The 15,867-nt window shown below is 51.5% G+C and overlaps 1 protein-coding gene across 1 annotated transcript in view; it reads left to right on the top strand.

The window, feature by feature from the left end:
• Positions 1-15,867, top strand: part of PPP5C (protein phosphatase 5 catalytic subunit) — a 48,963-nt gene that overhangs the window by 30,798 nt on the left and 2,298 nt on the right. The window contains exons 8-12 of the mRNA XM_032797962.2: positions 866-1,008; positions 1,929-2,016; positions 11,290-11,330; positions 12,061-12,239; positions 13,485-13,566. Coding sequence (XP_032653853.1) covers positions 866-1,008; positions 1,929-2,016; positions 11,290-11,330; positions 12,061-12,239; positions 13,485-13,566 — 533 coding nt within the window. The remainder of the gene's footprint in view (positions 1-865; positions 1,009-1,928; positions 2,017-11,289; positions 11,331-12,060; positions 12,240-13,484; positions 13,567-15,867) is intronic.

Raw genomic sequence — 15,867 nt, 5'->3', positions numbered from 1 at the left:
TCAAGGCACCCCTTCACCTTCTCTTTCAGCTGAACAGATGGAGGTGTGGGAGCTGCTTTCCAATCCTATATGAACACAGGAAAGCATCCCAGCTCACAAGCCAGCTGGGGCTCAGTAGAGCCTCCAGAGAGGAAGGAAGGCCTAGTAGTTAGGGCACAATAGTTCAAGTCCCAGCTCTGCCACAGACTCCCTGTGTGACCTGGGGCAAGTCCCCTAGTCCTTCTGCGCCTCCATTTCCCCATCTCTCAAATGGGATATTAGTCCTCCCTGGCCTCACCGCAGAGTTGGGAGTATAAATGCATTAAGGATTAAGAGGTGCTTAGATACTGGAGTGTGGGAGGCCAGGTTTAACTTCAGGTTAAAAGCCACAGCTTGACTTTCACTCAGAAATGCATGAGGGAGCCAGGTAGCGCAGGGTTAATGAGGTGACACCCCCTTTCCCCCTCCGTCTCGCTCCAGTGGGCCCAGCTCGAATGGCTAAGTTCTCCAAGGAATTGTTTGGGGGCAGGTCTCTGGCTTGTGCTATGTAGGAGTCAGACTAGATGCTCTCGTCTGGCCTTGGCATCGGTGAATCTCTAAAGCAGTAAAACTCACCCCCTCCCCCTTGTTACCACTGGCTGTGAGCGACCCATTTGCGAAGCCTGGGAACGGCAGAGCTGTCAAATCAGCCCAGTGACCAGGGGCCTTCCTTGGGGATCAGCCACACTGACCTTTATTAATACACTGCTGCAGTGAACTCCTCAGACCCCATCCCTCCCTCTGCCCTGGGAAAGGGGCGACAGTGGCTCTCCTCTCTCCTGCTGGTCCCCCGTTGGTTGGTTGATTTTTGTTTTTTTCCTTCTTCCACCATCTCTTTGGCCCCCAGGCAATCACGAGACGGATAACATGAACCAGATCTACGGGTTCGAGGGGGAAGTGAAAGCCAAATACACAGCCCAGATGTTTGCGCTTTTCAGCGAGGTCTTTGAGTGGCTGCCCCTGGCGCAATGCATCAATGGCAAAGTGTTGGTGAGAGCAGAATGCAGCACCGCGGGGGGGGGCACATGTCCGGACCGGCAGTGGTCATGGAGAGTAGCCAAGGCCGTGTGTGTAATCCTGGGCACCTCCATGGCTTGGATCTACCTGTAGCCCAAGGGTGGGCAAACTACAGCCCGGGGGCCACATCCGGCCCCCTAGACATTCGAATTTGACCCTCTAGCTTCCGGAAGAAGTGACATGTCCCCCCTCTGGCTCCTATGCATAAAGGCAGCCAGGGGGCTCTGCATACTGCCCCTGTCCTAAGCACTGCCCCTGCAGCTCCCATTGGCTGAGATCTGCGGCCAATGGGAGCTGCAGGGGTGGCACCTGCGGACAGGGTAGTGTACAGAGCCGCCTGGCTGCACCTCTGCGTAGGAGCCAGAGGGAGGAAATGCTGCTGCTTCTGGGAGCTGCTTGAGCTAAGCACTGCCCAAAGCCTGCACCCCTGATACCCTCCCATGCCCCAACCCTCTACCCCAGCCCTGATCCCCTTCCCGCCCTCTGAAGCCCTCAGTCCCTGCCTGGAGTACCCTCCCGCACCCTGACCTCATTTCTGGCCCACCCCAGAGCCCACACCTCCAGATGGAGCCCTCGCCCCCTCCCGCACCCCAACCCCCAGTTTTGTGAGCATGCATGGCCCACTATGCAATTTCCATACCTAGATTTGTCCCCTGGGCCAAAAAGTTTGCCTATCGCTGCTGTAGCCCCTCCGTTACCTCCCTCAAAGTTGGTCTGGGAGGGCACTGAGTGTCTTAGGGTTCCAGTGTGCTCCCTTGCCGTTTACTCCCCTTCCCAGCTGTTCCTGCCCCACTCCCGTTGGGTGGTGGAAGCTTAAGGCCAACTTGTTGCTAGGGCCTGACCTATCCGAGCGCCCTCTCCCCACCCCTGACCTGTGCTGTGCTCCCTGCCAGATAATGCACGGCGGGCTCTTCAGTGAAGACGGGGTCACGTTGGATGACATCCGGAAGATCGAGAGGAATCGGCAGCCTCCAGATTCAGGTCAGGACAGGAAGGCGCGCCATGCGCGGGATGGGGTGTTGTCTCGGGCCGGGCCTTTCCCTCTGCTAGAGGTTGCACTGGTGGGGTGGGACGGTCCTCTCAGTGCACAGATCCTGGCCCATGGGGAGAGATGGGAAGACCCCTTGGATTGCACTGTACAGCAGAGTCGCCTGTTTTTGTGAAGCACCCATCCCTGTCGTACATGGGCACTTCTGGTGCTAATCCGTGTCGCCTCAGTGACTACAATGGCTCTGTGCTGGTTTATGTCAGTGCGGAACTGGCCCGCATAATGCTCGGGGCTGGGCATGACCGTACCCCTGTCTCCAGCTTGGCCATCTCACACCAGATTCTCCTCCCTTGCTGCTTTTGACATCCCATGGGACCGGGCTTCAAGAATTCCAGGCTTATCAGAGGCCTGCTGGTGTCAGGTGATGCAGCAAGGTGTGGAAACCACTGAGGGATCCCCTGGATCAGTTGCCTCAAACCCAGTCAAAAGGTGTAAATCTGGAGGAAGTAAAACGTGCTGTTTGAAGAGGCAGGACTTCGGAATGTAAAAGAATTACGTTTTGGCCAGATAACGTGGCTCCCTTCCTAAGGCGCTGAGGGAAACCTGGCAGCTGGGGGTCTTTGAAACAAGGCTAAATAAGATATTAGAAAACACAGGTTAAGGACTGACTGCACTTTATGGAAAGTGATCACATATGTTGTGGACTTTCCATTGCTCATTTCCACGAGGGACTGCGTGGCTTGCAGAGTGGAGTGTTTTCCTTTGGAAACTGGAATGAGTTAATCTTCAGCTCTGTAGTCACGCAGTGGGCCAAACTGATCGCTGCTGTCAACTCACCACCTTCGGTAAAGTCACCCGGGGCTGCCTCCAGGCCACGGTGTTGTGACACAACCTGCATGGGAGGGTGATGCGGTTTCAGCTGGATAGAAACATCAGAGAAAAGGGTCAGGGAGCTGGTATTGTAGATTTATGTCGCATGCTTTAATATGTCTCATCCCACCCCCAGCTAAGGAGAGCCAGGCCATATCAGTGCTTGGATGGGAGACCAAGGGCAAGGGAGCCCTGCCATGCTGCAGAAAGTGGGGCTGGTGGTAGGTAACCTTCCCCATAAGTCAGTACAGGAACAGTGCACTAGGGGGCACCATGCTGCAGGAAGTGAGGCTGGGTGTTAGGTCACTTCCCCTGTAAGTCAATACAGGAAGGACTGGTGCTCTAAGGGGCACTGTGCTGCGGGAATTGGGGCTGGGTGTTAGGCAGCTGCCCCTGTTTATTAGTACAGGAGCAGTGCCGCTAGGGGGCGCCGTGCTGCAGGAAGTGGGGCTGGTACGTAACTGCCCTGAGTCAATACAGCACCAGCGCTCTAGGGGGCGCCGTACTGCAGGAAATGCTGTTTTAAGGACAGAACAAACCGGTTACCGACTGCTTTCCCAGGACTGGCTTATTTAACCAGGCGTGTCCTGGCTCAGATTCAGCTCCGGTAACAGTTTCGCCAGCAGTTTCAATTAGCTCCACTGTTGCAGCCACGTTCAGGGGCCCACTTGTGTTGTATTCAAAGTACTATACGGGATCTTTTCAGGGGGATTAAGGCAAAACGCCACATTGATTAGTAATACAGGTTTAATTAACACTCTATCATATACATATGATCTATTACAGTCATGCACTGACACACACACACACACACACACAAACACACTCCGTCTTGCTGCTGTTACCAACTAGTTGCTCCCCTTAACTGCACTGGCCAGGTGAGTTAGATGGGAGAGGGGTGGAGCCGGGCTTCTGCCGATCCGGATCAATGCTCCGATGGTGACAAGACGAGACCCGGGGTCCTTCTGCAAGACACCTCGTATTTATAGCAGATTCACTCTTATGCAAATCCAGACCAGATTCAAAATCTGGGTCTGTGTCCGTTGGTCTTTGTGCTGCTTTTTTTCCTGGGTGTTGTCCCAATGCTGCTCAAAGAGGGCGTTTTATAAAGAAGGTGCTTGCTTCTAATCCCTGACGCCGTCAATATGTCTGCTCTTCTTTACTGGGCCCACTTGACAAGTTGTATTGTCTTCTGCTCTGGCTCCCATTCCCTCTTTAACTGTTGTAGCTGTCTGGAGGTGGGTGTCTTCCAAGCCTCACTCATTCACACCTCATTCAGTCAATGGGGCAATTGATTACAGATTGAGGGGGGGAGATCTTATTCTACTTCTAGCAAAAAAGCACATGTTTCTTTCACTTTATACTATCCTTAGGGGCTATAACATTTGATACAAAGTTTTCTACCAATTTTCTAATACAAAGTTGTATGAGAGAGGCACAGTGCCAAGTCATATGAAATACAAAATAACATCATGCAAGATGCAATGTCATAAAGATACTTAATATAGAAAGATACTTAATACAAAATAACACAGTGCAATGTTATAAAGATTTATAGAGATAGTTAATACAGAGATTTCTCTACACTTGGATCCTTCACCCTCCTGTAGTTTCACCGCCTGCCGCGTCCTACATTTAGCCTGAAAAGGCCTCAGTGCCCAGCCTGTCTCTGAAGCACTACAACTCTCTGTGATCCTAAGTCCTAGGGAGTCACTCTGCCTCGTTCAGGTTTTTGTCTTGCCCTCGTCACCCCACAATATTTACCATATTTATCCTCATAACCCTCCAGAGGGGCAGGGCAGTGGTGTAATCCCGTTTTACAGATGGCGATAAGGTGCTTAGACCAGTCTGTGGCAGAGCAGTGAATTGGCCGCATAGTCCAAGTACTAGGTTAGTGCTCTAACCACTGGACCCTCCTTCCTCTCCACCGAGATGGTCAGGAGCACAACCCTAAACCTCTGACTGCCAGCTGCTGGAGGGTGGGAGGGGGCAGATGAGTGCATCACTCCAGCTGCCCTATTCTGTGTACACCCCCAAAGCATCTGGCATCGGCCACTGTCGGAAGACTGGGCTGAATGGACCATTGGTCTGACCCACTATGGTCATTCTTATGTACCAGGAGAGGGGAAGTGGCTTGGGAAATCTTCTGTTCTCCACTGGGAAACCAAAAAGCTATTTTTTTTTTTTTTTTGGATGAAATCCCAATATTTTTTGGGGGGGGGGAGAATGAACATAAGAGTAGCCATACTGGGGCAGACCAGTGGTCTGTCTAGCCCAGTACCCTCTTTTCCGACAGTAGCTCGTGCTAGATGAACACAACCAGGGCAATTATGTAGCGTTCCGTCCCGTGTCATCCAGTCCCAGCTTCTAGCAGTCAAAAGTTTAGGGACACCTGGAGCATGGGGCTGTGTCCCTGGACGTCTTGGCTAATAGCCATTGATAGACCTGTCTTCCAGGAACTTCTCTCTTTTTTTTAACCCAGTTATACATTTGGCCCTCACAACATCCCCTGGCAATGGGTTCCACAAGTAGACTGTGCTTTATGTAAAGTACTTCCTTATGTTTGTTTTAAACCAGCTGCCTATTCATTTCATTGAGTAACCCTCGATTCTTATGTTATGTGAAGGAGTAAATAATACTTCCTTATTCATTTTCTCCATGTTTTTATAGACCACTATCAAATCCCCCCCTTAGTTGTCTCTTTTCTAAGATGAACAGTCCCAGTCTTTTTAATCTCTCTTCATTTGGAAGCTCTTCCATCCCCCGCGTCATTTTGCCAATTCTAATAAATCTTTTTCGAGATGGGGTAACCAGAACTGCAGGCAGTGTTCTGGGGGTGGTCGTACCATGGATTTATAGAGCGGTATCATAATATTTACTGTCTTACTATCTATCCCTTTTCTAATGGTTCTCAACATTCTGTTCACTTTTTGGACTGCCACTGCATGTTAAGCAGATGTTTTCCGAGGACAAATCACAATGATTCCAAGATCTTTTTTCTTGCGTGGTAACAGTTAATTCAGAGCCCATCATTTTGTATGAATAGTTTGGATTATTTTTTTTTTCCAATGCGCATTTCTTTGCATTTATCAACATTGCATTTCATCTGCCATTTTGTGCCCGGTCAGCCAGTTTGGTGAGATCCCTTTTGTAATTCTTTATGGCCTCCTTTGGATTTGACTATCTTGAATACCTTAGTATCATCTGCAAACTTTTCCCACCTCAATATTTACCTCCTTTTCCAGATTATGTATGAATATGTTGAACAGCACTCGTTCCATACAGATCTTTGGGTGACCTGGCTGTTTACGTCTCTTCTCTGTGAAAACTAACCATTTATTCCTTCTCTTTGGTTCCTGTCTTTTAACCAGTTACCGATCCATGAAAGGCCCTTCCCTCTTATCCCAGGACTGCTTACTTTGCTTAAGAACCTCTGGGGAGGGACCTTGTCAAAGGATTTCTGAAACTTCAAGTACATTATGTCCACTCTATCAGCCTTGTCCATATGCTTGTTGACACCCTCAAAGAATTCTCATAGATTGAGGCGTGATTTCCCTTTGCAAAAGCCATGCTGACTTTTCCTCAAGATATTATGTTCATCTGTGTGTCTCATAATTCTACTCTTTACTATAGTTACTATAGTTTCAACCAGTTTGCCTGAAAATTAGGAAATCTATCTTGAAGTCAGGCTTACTGGCCTGTAATTGCCAAGATTGCTTCCGGAGCCTTGTTAAAAAATTGGCATTACATTAGCTCCTCTCCAGTCATTTGGTACAGAGGCTGATTTAAGCAATAGGTTACATACCACAGTTCTGCCATTTCATAGTTGAGTTCGTTCAGATGTTGTGGGTGAATATCACCTGGTCCTGGTGACTTATTACTGCTTAATTTATCAGTTTGTTCCAAAACCTCCTCTATCGACACCTCCATCTGGGACAGTTCCTCAGATTTGTCACCTAAAAGGAATGTCTCAGATGTGGGAATCTCCCTAAATCCTCTGTAGTGAAGACCGATGCAAAGGATCCATCTAGCATCTCCACAATGGCCTCGTCTTCCATGAGTGGTGCTTTAACATCTTAATTGTCCAGCAGCCCCACTCATTGTTCGGACCACTTCCTTGCTTCTGTTGTACTTTAAACAACAACAAAAACTTGCTGCTAGTTTTTGTGCCTTTTGCTAGTTGCTCTTCAGATTCTTTGTCCTGCCTAATTATACTTTTATATTTGGCTTGCCAGAGTTTATGCTCCTTTCTAGTTTTCTCCCTAGGATTTGACTTCCCTAAAGGATGTCCTTTTGCTTCTAATAGCCATTTCACTCTGCTGTTAACCATAGTGGCCTTTGGTTTTTTTTCTCCTTTTACAGTTTTATGTATGTATATGTGGGTTGATTGATTGTTTACATTTAGTTAGAGCCTCTGTTATGGTGGTTTTAAATAGTTTCCTTGCAGCTTGCAGGCATTTCTCTCTTAATGGCCATTTAACTAACTTTCTCATTTTTGTTTAGTTCCCCTTTTTGAAGTTAAATGCTATTGAAATGTGGGTTTTTTGGTATTTTCCCCTTAGAAGGATGTTCATGTAATAGTTTTATGGTTGCTGTTACTGGATAGTTCCACTAACTCTGTTTAGGACTAAATCAAGAATTGCCTCTCCCCTTGTAGGTTCCGGGACTAGCTGCTCCAAGAAGCCGTCATTAACGGCGTCTTGATATTTTATCTCAGCAGCTTGTTGTACCCAGTCCGTATGGGGGTTATTGGAATCCCCCCTTATTTGTTGGTTTTGGGGCTTCTCTAATCTCCCTGAGCATTTCACCATCACCATCCTGGTCAGGTGGTTGGTGTATATTCCTGAAGGGATGCGCTTACTGTTCAAGCATGGAATTTCTGTCTGTAGAGATCCTGTGGCACAGTCTGATTCATTGAAGATTTTTACTATGTTGGACTCTGCTTCTTTTCACATACAGTGCAACTCTCCAAGCAGTGCAACTTACTTAATCATTCCTATGTATTTTGTACCCTGGTATGACTGTGTCCCATTGGTTATCATTGTTCCACCAAGTTTCTCTGATGCCTGTTATAGCAATATCCTCATTTAATGCCACCCCTTAGTTCTCCCATCTTAGTGTTTAGACTTCTAGCACAGGTATACAATTACTTATAGAATGTGATAGTATATAATTGTCTGCCTTCCTCTGATGTAATTGAATGGGTCTCTCTGTTCAGCTCCTACCTGTACTTTACCAACTTCTACCCTCTCCTCTTTACTAGGATGCAGAGCAGTGCTTCTCAACCACGGGTACATAGGGGTCTTCCAGGGGTTACGTCAACTCATGTTGATGTTTGCCTAGTTTTACGACAGGCTACATAAAAAGCACTAGCGAAGTCAATGCAAACTAAAGTTTCATACAGACAATGACTTGTTTAGACTGCTTTATATAACGTAACCTGCGTATCCACACGGTATTAGACATGCGTTTTATGTCACTGAGGCATTCGAGCACGTTAATGAGGCTGAAGTTGTCATGGTGTGTATGTGGCTGTGATGTAAAAGTGCATAGATTTTTTTTTAAAAACGATGAGCTGGAAGTGGCGATGGTGAAAATTGTAGGAAATTGAAAATGACTGGAAAAACGCCATCCTCAGATCTGTGAGGAATATATTGCTTTTGGATGCACGTCTACACATAACGATCCACCTCAAGCTTTGTGTTTTGTTTGCGGAGAAACCATCAGTTAACAGTATGAAGCTGGTGTATTTGCAATGACATGTGAAAATACACCCTGTGCATGCGGGTAAGTCAGTAGAATTTTTTTCAAAGAAGGCTTTCTGAGGTCCAGACTTACCAGCTTAAAATGAAAAAAGCTTCAACTGCTTCCACAGATGCACTCAAAGCTTCATCTGCGGTCTCAAAATCAAAGATGATGTACACAAGTGCAGGAAATCTGATTCTGCCTGCCGCTGTGGCGCCTGCAGAAAACATGCTTGATTTTTAAAAAAAGGCAGCTGATACACTCAAGAAAGTACCCTGATGAAATGACACTATGTGCTGTAGAAGTGAAGAAGTGGCTGAGGATATTCTCTCTCAGCTTATAGGAAACTTAAAATGGCAAAAACATTTGCTCTTCAGCTTGACGAGTCCACGTATATCAGGGGAGAAGCTCAGCTGCTCACATTTGATTCTTGAAACCACTGATACCAATGAGCACATACTGTTTTGCAAAAGGATAAAGGCCAACTCCATGGGCAGTGGCGAGTATTAGAGGCCAGGGGAGGCTATCCCTCCTCTAACCCAGGCTGTGGCCCCACCCATGCTCCGCCCTGAGGCCCCGCCCATTCCCCCCTCCCGTGAAGCTGGTAGGGGCACAGCTCCAGCTGGTGGCCTGGAGCTCAGGGCTCAAAACTGCTGGTGGCTCGGAACTGTCTGGGCTGGCCGGGGGTCGGGACAGTGCTTGAGCGAGCTGGCCGGTGCTCCTCCTGCCATGAGGGAGAGGGACTTGGGGCTTCAGTGGGTGAGGGGAGCAGGGCCTCGGGCGAAAGGGTCAAGGCTGGCGGGGGCTAGCTTCCCCAAAAGGGGGGCGTGGGTGTTCACACACCGCCCAGGGCCCACTCAACTGGAGAGGACATGTTTAATTGACTTGTTTTTTCTGAACACAAACTGAGTTGGATTCATCTGCCCTGGCGGGGCTGGTGCATTGACCCGGAGAGTGAACAGACTTAATAGCTAGAATCAGGGCAAAAAACCCTTCCTTGCAGAGCCTGCCCTGTGCCATCTACTTACTTCAAAAGAGATGAGTTCTGAGCTGCATGAAGTTTTAAATGAGTCTGGCAAAACTTGTCAACTTTCTCCTGTCCAGGCCACTCAATGCTCCCGTTTCCCAGTCTTTGCAAAGAGGTGGAGTTCAAACATCAGCAGCTGTTGTTTCACCCAGAGGTTTACTGGCTTTCAAGAGGGAAAGTACTTAACAGATTGTTTGAATTACGCACGGAAGCTGATGTTTCTTTCTGATCATTCATCCCCTCTTGCTTCTGTGTTTGACAACATGTGTGGTTAGCTCAGCTTGCCTGCCTCACAGATATATTCAGCAAGCGGAATGATCTAAATTTGTCCACGCTAGGCCGTGACACCAACATTCTGACTCTCTATGGCAAAATGTGTGCTTTTATCAAGAAATTCTGGAAGTCCAGGTGCAGAGGCAGTGACTGTACCTGTTTTCCTCTGCGTCACGCTTATGTCACTGATGTCTGCACAGGGGAAATTCGAGCAGAACAAAATTAGAGAAATAATAGTAGACATCTGAGTTCAAGTCATTTCCCCAACATTCAACGCAATTCAGCTCAGGTCGGTAAAAAACCCATTCCTTTTGTCAGATGTTAGCGCTCTGCCAGCCAGCAAGAAAATCCCTTCTTGAGCTAGCCTCAAACCGTGGTCTGCCAATGATGTTTAATGACTTCTCACTCGCCCAGTTCTGGTGTTTAGTACAGAGAGAGGACACTGACCGTGGGAACCAGGCTTCGGATGGTCTGTTACCTTCCGGGTTAACATGTCAGTGAAGTCTCGTGTTCTGCCCTGACTGCCAAAGAGCAGGAAGAGATTCAGTGGGGGGGAAAACCTAGTTGTTGGTGTCGCTCCACCACCTCCTGGAGTGACCAGGCTCATGAGGGGAAACCAGGCTCAGGTATCACATTTGAAATGAAAGTGCCATATTCATAGTCCAGTCGCCTTTGTTTATCATTAGATAGTTAAAATGAGAACGCCGGCAATTGGTCAATAACTGTGCGCCGGGGCACCCGTGTATTTTGATGTCTGATTTTTGTAAGCGAGGGGAAGCTTGGGGTACGCGAGACAAACCAGACTCCTGAAGAGGGTTCAGAAATGTAGAAAGGTTGAGAACCATTGATACAGAGTGTCCACTTTAGTAAATTCTCCCATAAGGGAGAGGGAGGTGTGGGCTGGAGGGGCCCAAGGGACTGAGCAGGGGAAGGTCCGGGCTGGAGGAGCCCAAGGGACTGAGCAGGGGAAGGTCCGGGCTGGAGGGGCCCAAGGGGGACTGAGCAGGGGAAGGTCCGGGCTGGAGGGGTCCAGGGGACTGAGCGGGGGAAGGTCCGGGCTGGAGGGGCCCAAGGGACTGAGCGGGGGAGGGTCCGGGCTGGAGGGGCCCAAGGGACTGAACCGGGGAGGGTCCGGGCTGGAGGGATCCCAGGGACTGAGCTAGGGAGAGTGGGGGGAGGGTCCGGGCTGGTGAGGCCCAGGGGACTGAGCCTGGGAGGGTGGGGGGAGGAAGGCTCACTCAGTCACAGCCGATAGCTGGTGTAGGATTTGCACGGTGTAGGATTTGCACGGGGGCAGCGCTCCCCCAGCACACCCTGCATGGAGTGACGTGTGCTCTTTCCTTATTGGCAGGTCCCATGTGCGACTTGCTCTGGTCTGACCCACAGCCTCAGGTGAGTGCCAGTGAAATCCCCCGCACTGCGGGCGTGCGGCTAGTTCCACTCCCAGTGCGGGCTCTGCACCGAGCCGCAGTCCTCTGCCCCCTCATCTGCACGGAAGTGCTGATCACAGGCCGAGCGGGTCACTGCTCCAGGTGGGCTCACTCAGAGTGGCCTCTGCTGGCCCTCACCGGTGTGGGGCATCCAGGGAGCTGTGTGGGGCCCCCCACCGCCTGGCAGCTGATGCTGGTTCTCCGCCCCAGCTGACAGCTCACTGCGGGGGAAGGAGGGACCATCTGCTGCTCTGCTTGGTGCTAGCCCAGGGTTAGCCCCACCCTCTGGCAGTGGCTGGGGTGGGTAAGTTTGGTGGGCTCAGCTCAGAGGCGTGACAGGGGCTTGCTTGTCTCTGCTGGCACAAGCGTGTTTGCTGTGAGGCTGAGGGACATGGAAATTGAATCCACGTCGCTCCCTAGAGGTTTATCAGTACAGGGGTGAAAAGGAGATTGCCCAGGACTGTCTGCAGCACCTGACACCAGCCCAAAGCTCTGGCAGGCAGGAGGGAGTTAAGCTGCATCTGGGAGATCGAAAAGGAGCCTGGGAGTTGGTGGGGGCATCCACACTGTATTGTGAGCCTGCGTCTGTGGGATCTCTGCTCCCCACACCATGTGCAGACCCCTTCCCCCGCTCAGCCGCATCAGGACATGTTCGGTGACTCCATCGGGATCCCCTCCTCCCGCCTTTCCAGAATGGCCGGTCGGTCAGCAAGCGCGGCGTTAGCTGTCAGTTCGGGCCCGACGTCACCAACAGCTTCCTGGAGCGGAACCAGCTAGATTACATCATCCGGAGCCACGAGGTCAAGCCCGAGGGCTATGAGGTGACGCACGAGGGCAAGTGCATCACCGTCTTCTCGGCACCCAACTACTGGTGAGTGCTCGGGGCCGTGCCCTGGGGACCCCTGGCTGGGCATGCCACGGAGTGAGCAGGGCACGTCTCTGTTTTCTTCAGGGCCTGGCCTGTATGGGCCCCTGCCACTTGTCCAGCCTGCTGCATTCGGATCGTGAAGTGTCAACCCCAGGGATCAAAGCTCCCACCCTCCCTCTCCCCATCTGCTGAGATGCAGCCACATCTGAGGTGAAACATGGCCACTGCTTGTATAGGGATGGCTCACCTGCTGCTGAGATGCAGCCATCTCTGGGGCGTGGCAGTTGTTTAACAGCAATAACACAACACTCTACAAGGTTAGGGCAGAAAGTAAAGAATCCTATGGCCAGAGGGAATTTGCTAGATTTTCCCAGGAAGCCGAGTTTTGAGCTCCTGTGAGAAGTGCTGTCGATTCTTAACAACCCCCAGGAGATCAGGATCTCAGGCTTCAATCTTGTCCACGCTTCCTACACACCCTAACACCACTGGCCAGCACTGAGTGTGAGGGGAGAGCACCCCCAGGTGAGTCCCCACCCCCTGCAGCACAGTGCCCTCTAACTCCGCACTGGGACATTGTGGCCAGCAGGGACCACACCCCCTGCTGAGCCTTCTGCCCCGAACCCAGCAGTTTCTGGCTTTCTCTGGAAGGTCTCAAATCATGGTAAGGTACTGACCTAGCCCAGCTTCAAGAGTGAGATTCAGTGGGATGACAGCACAGGGCTCCAGGCTGGTCTTTTCTGGGCAGGAGCAAAGCTAGCCTGGTTAGCGTCTGCATATCCCACCTCCACCCCCGGGTAGGGCGCATTGCCTGGGAAAGGGGAGCAGTGTGGCCAGCAAGCAGCTAACAGGCTATGCGCACGTGTTGTAAAAGGCAGCGTTACCTACTATTTAGAGCTGGGAGTGACGTGTGGTCTAGAGCAGGGGAGGTGGCTGGGAGTCAGACTCAAGGGTGCTATCCCCAAGTCAGCAAGTGCTTGGGCACGGTACTGCTCTGTGCCTCGGTTTCCCCATGGGGGTCCCATCCTTGCTGGTGAAGCGTCTGAGGTGTCAGTGGAAGTGTTGAGTGCTGCTCGCCCTACTTCTGAAGCAGATGCAGCAGACAGGTCTGGTGGTTTTCTCCCACGCAGCAGCATAGTCAGAGGTGGTCCGAGCCCGCTGGGTAAAGATCAGGGAGGTCTCTGTGGGTGGGGATGGAATTCCCCTTTCCTTTGCTGGACATGACCAGCCCTCTGTGTGTTCTCTCCCCAGCGACCAGATGGGGAATAAAGGTTCATACATCCACCTGCGGGGGTCGGACCTGCGCCCCGAATTCCACCAGTTCACAGCCGTGGTGAGTGATTGGATTGTCCCGTCGGGGCCTCTGGGCACTGACTGCACCCACCCCTGCAGGCCTGCCCGCCTGGGGCAACTCCCTCCAGCTGCCACGCTGCCCACGGGTGCAGTTTCATGGGTCTGGCCTGTTTCCGTGGCTAGGCAGACAATCCCAGGCCTTCCCCTGCTCCTTCCGTCTGCCTCTTGGGGTTCCCTGCCCGTCCAGACCCAGCTCCTAGCAAACAGACCTGGGGGGTGGGGACAGTTGTGAAATCTCTGAGCTTGTCCTGTTCCACACCATCCTGTGCTGCAGTGTGCAGACAGACCGGGGTCCTATAGGCCGCTCTGGCAACGTGAAGAGGCCTTCGAGGGAGGCAGAAACATCCCCCAGCTCCCCTGCACAAGGGCCTGCCCAGCAGGTGTGGAGTGCGGAAGAGGGAGATCAGGTTTATGCTCAGAGCACATGGCGCAGTTGCTGTTTTCTGCCCTCCAGGGCCCATAGGTGCAGAGAGCGTGAGTTAATTACAGCAGCTTCAGGGCTGGTCTTATATCAGGGGCCCAGAATATGGGGAGCGCAGAAGGGGCGTAAAACTGTCTCCTCCCCCTCTCCCCAGTGACAGGGACAGGGGAGCTGGGAATGGGGCCCACTGGAACGAGGCCAGATCCTGCAAAAACGTGCCCACCCTGTGCCCCTCCGAATCTCCCAGCCCATGGAGTCAGCCTCCCTCGGATGCTCTGGACACAGGCCGATCAGCAGCCAGGCGTCAGCTGCTTGGGAGCTGCAGGGTTAACCCTCCTCCATGGGAGGAGGAATTGCGCTGTTTCATCAGCCCTTGGCTTTGAAGGGATGTTTACCCTTCTCCTGTCTCTGCTCCTCGCTACAATGAAATCATCGCACTGGAGTGGGTCACCTCATCCCAGCCACAGGATCTCTGGGCTACAGGGAGTTTTCCAGCCCCGCTGACTGAGGCGGGAGTCAGCCATTGGCAACAAGGCTCCTTAGGAGAATGAACCATGGGAGACAAAGGCTGGGACGCACTTAAACCCCTCCTGTGGGGCAGTGGGGGCTGAGGGGTCTTAAAGGGACAGGGCCCGAGTCTCAGAATAGCTGGGCAGCCTCTGCCCCATCAAAGGGAAGGGGAGAGACAGGTGTCCCGTAACTGTAGGGGGAACAGGCCCTCCAGGGTTATGTTTGCCAAGGTGCCTAGTGATTCAAGGCCCAATTCAAGACTCCGAAAGGCTCTGATTTCGAGAAGGGGCAGGAGCCCTGGCCCTGGCTAAGAGAAATGGGCAGTTCTGGGTGAAAAATGCAGTTTCGGGTGGAGCAAAACTGAGAATTGAGATCAAATTTGGTTAATAGTTTCAGCTGAAAAGAATAACAGGTAAAAATATTCCAGAAAGTTGAATAGTTTAGGCCTGGTCTACGCTGCGGGGAGGGGTGTTGAGCTAAGTTACGTGACTTCAGCTACGTGAATAACTGCCTGCGTCATCTCTGCCTGCACCTCTGGCGGTGGAGTACAGGAGTCGACAGGAGAGTGCTCGGCGGTCGATTTATCGCGTCTAAACTAGATGCGATAAATCGAACACCGCCCGCTGGATTGATGGCTGCCCATTGATCCGGGGGGTAGTGTAGACATCCATTAACCCACCAGAAAACAGACCCTTTAATTCTGCCCAAAATGGAATCCCCCCCCCCCCCCCATTTTTCGTTTTTTTTGTCACTCAGCTCTAATCCCCAGCCGAGAGTCATGCTCCACGTGTCTGTGGTGGTGCCCCATGTTACGTTTTGACCAGCTGTGTGAGCAATCCTTTTCCCCCCCAGTGCCTCCTGACACCCTGCCTGGGCATTGGGATCTGCCCAGCACCCCCGGGCTCTGCACTGGGGCCTTGATGAGCCCCTGTAATAATTAATTTACTACCCATCTGGAGCATCTGAGATCCCAAAGTGCTTAATGGCTCAGCGTGTGTGTGTCACAGTCACTTCCCCCAGCGCAGAACCGCAGCTGTGTTTGGGGTCAAGCACAGAAGTTTGCCAACAGCTGTCAGCAAAACCACACCAGTTCAGGGCTGGAAGTGAACAGAAACACTGGGCTGACATATTTATCCAATTAGAATTTATCTGGGAAGAGGCAAATGCCCCAGCTTGTGTGTGGAGGGGAGATCCCATTTCGCCTCTGACAACCACAAGCAGTCAAGACCTTGATATTACCTCTTTACCCCAAAAAACACTCCGTGCAGCACAGCACCCCCTACTGCTCCTCCAGGCAATTGAGGCCAGCACTGACTGCTGGGGAGAGCGCCCCCTACCCTGCTTCCTGCA

This window comes from Chelonoidis abingdonii, chromosome 11, assembly GCF_003597395.2.
Source record: "Chelonoidis abingdonii isolate Lonesome George chromosome 11, CheloAbing_2.0, whole genome shotgun sequence".
NCBI classification, from domain to species: Eukaryota; Metazoa; Chordata; order Testudines; family Testudinidae; genus Chelonoidis; species Chelonoidis abingdonii.
This window is presented reverse-complemented; position numbering and strand designations above follow the sequence as displayed.